Source organism: Manacus vitellinus, unplaced genomic scaffold (assembly GCF_001715985.3).
Source record: "Manacus vitellinus isolate BGI_N305 unplaced genomic scaffold, ASM171598v3 scaffold_105_pilon, whole genome shotgun sequence".
In the NCBI taxonomy this organism is placed as follows: Eukaryota; Metazoa; Chordata; class Aves; order Passeriformes; family Pipridae; genus Manacus; species Manacus vitellinus.
Window position 1 is genome coordinate 599,816 of NW_021938824.1, and position 2,191 is coordinate 602,006.

General features: G+C 63.7%; 1 protein-coding gene across 1 annotated transcript in view; it reads left to right on the plus strand.

The window, feature by feature from the left end:
* AEBP1 (AE binding protein 1) overlaps positions 1 to 2,191 on the plus strand; it is an 8,502-nt gene that overhangs the window by 1,397 nt on the left and 4,914 nt on the right. The window contains exons 2-6 of the mRNA XM_029963968.1: positions 3 to 37; positions 171 to 617; positions 845 to 916; positions 1,310 to 1,381; positions 1,501 to 1,591. Coding sequence (XP_029819828.1) covers positions 3 to 37; positions 171 to 617; positions 845 to 916; positions 1,310 to 1,381; positions 1,501 to 1,591 — 717 coding nt within the window. The remainder of the gene's footprint in view (positions 1 to 2; positions 38 to 170; positions 618 to 844; positions 917 to 1,309; positions 1,382 to 1,500; positions 1,592 to 2,191) is intronic.

Consider the following 2,191-nt stretch of genomic DNA (forward strand, 5'->3'; position numbering starts at 1 on the left):
AGCTTCGGCACCGACCTCAGCATCGGCACCGGCACCGGTGAGCGACCGGCACCGCCATCCCACGGGGAACGGGGGGAGGCGGGACGGGGGGGACCCCTCAGCCCGGCCCCACCGTCCCTCACCCCACCTCGGGGCGGCTGCCCCTCCTTTTCGCCCCCTCCCTCCCCCAGACTCCCCAGGGCCGCTGACGGAGCCTGAGAAACCCAGGAAGGGGAAGAAGGAAAAACCCCCCAAGCCTCCCAAGAAGCCCAAGGAGAGACCCCGGAGCCCCAAGAAGGACAAAAACAAAGACAGGGACCGGAGCAAGGGCAAACCCCCCAAGAAACCCAAGGAAAAGCCACCGAAAGGCTCTGAAAACCCCCTAAAAGGCTCAGAAAAAAACCCCAAAGGCTCTGAAAAAACCCCAAAAGGTTCCAAAAAGCCCAAGGAGAAGCCACTCAAGGAGAAGTCACCCAAGGCCACCAAACCCTCTGGCAAGAAGCCACTGGTGCCACCAAGCTTCTCCCCAGAGCCCCCCACCACCCCACAGCCCCTGTGGGGCGAGGATGATGAGGGGGCACCTGAGTTCCTGGAGCCTTCACACTACAAAGAGGAGGAAGAGGATGGAGGTGGCCAAGGTGAGTTTTGGGGACATCCCTCACTGTGGGCTGTGTTGGGGTGGTGGGTCTCAGCAGAGCAGAGCATCACCCCATGTCCTGCTCAGCTGCCCTAGTGGCTTTGTCCCCCTGGAGTCCCCCTCTCTGTCCCCCTAACCTTCCTCTTCCTGCTGTAGGACAGGGTAGATGAGGGGCATGCTGGGACCCTGAGGGGCCCTTCCAGCCCCTCACTCTGTCCCTGTCCCCAGGGGAGCTGGAGGAGCCACAGAGTGAGCGCTGGGGGCTGGGCCGGGAGGACTGGGACCCCAAGCCCCAGCCAGGTGAGTGCCCAGCCCTCAGGGCCACCACCCTGTCTTGGGGCCACCCCACTGCAGCCTGGGGCCACCCCACTGCGCCTCGGTGCGACCTCCCTCTCCCCAAATGTCATCTCCTTGCACCCCAATGCCATCTCCCAGCTCCCCAGGGCCACTCCCTTGCAACCTACGGCCACCTCCCTATTCCCACTTGCCACCTTCCTGCACCCCTATGTCACCTCCCTAATCCTTAGTGTCACTTCCCTGTGTCCCAGTGCTGCCTCCCTGCATCCTGGTGCCACCTCCCTGAGTCCCAGTGCCACCACCTTGCACCCCAGGGCCACCTCCCTGCTCTCTGGTGTCCCCTTCCTGCACCCCAGTTCCACCTGTGCCCCTTCCCCCCGTGTCCCCTCTCTGCAGAGCTTCCCGAGGAGCCGGAGCCCCCGACTCTGGACTACAATGAGCAGCTGGAGCGGGAGGACTACGAGGACTGTACGGTGCTGGGGTGCAGGTGGGAGGACCACCAGGGTCCCCTGGCCTGCAGGGAGGGATGGAGGGGATGTCCCCCCCACCTTGCACCCCAAAGCCAGGGCCACCCTCTGTGTCCTCAGTCGAGTACATCCGGCGGCAACAGAAGCCCCCCAAGCCCCCGAGCAGGAGGAGACCCGAGCGTGTCTGGCCCCAGCCTGAGGAGCCCCGTATGTGGGGGGACAAGGGGACACAGGGGCTGGCACCACTCGGGGTGAGGTTGGGGGACAGTCCCTAGCCTTGGGGACACAGGGGAACAGCATTTTGGGGCAGCCTAGAGCTGGGGTGGGCATGGGGTCAGCATAAAGGGTGTGGGGACCCCATAGGGGTGTGAGGACACTGTAGGAGTCTGGACATCTCTTGGTGGTTTGGGGGTGCCAGGGGATGTAGAGGGACGTAGGGACTCCAAAGGGACATGGAGACTCCATAGGGACAGAGGGATCCCACAGAAACGTGGGGGACCCCATAGGAACAGAAGGAACCCTGCAGGGACATGGGGACCCTGTATGGGCATGGAGGACCCCACAGGACACAGCATTCCCATTGGAGCATGGGGGACCCTCAGGGAGATGGTAGAGGTGTGGGGACCCCACAGGGGTATGGAGATCTCTTGGGGGCATGGGTGGAATATAGGGGGATCCACTGGGGACACAGGGACCCCACAGGTACATGGGGACCCCACAGAGGGGCATGCTGATCCCGTGGGGACCCCATAGGGGCATGGAGAACCCCATGGGGGCATAGCGGACCCTGCAGGAACACAGGGACCCTATT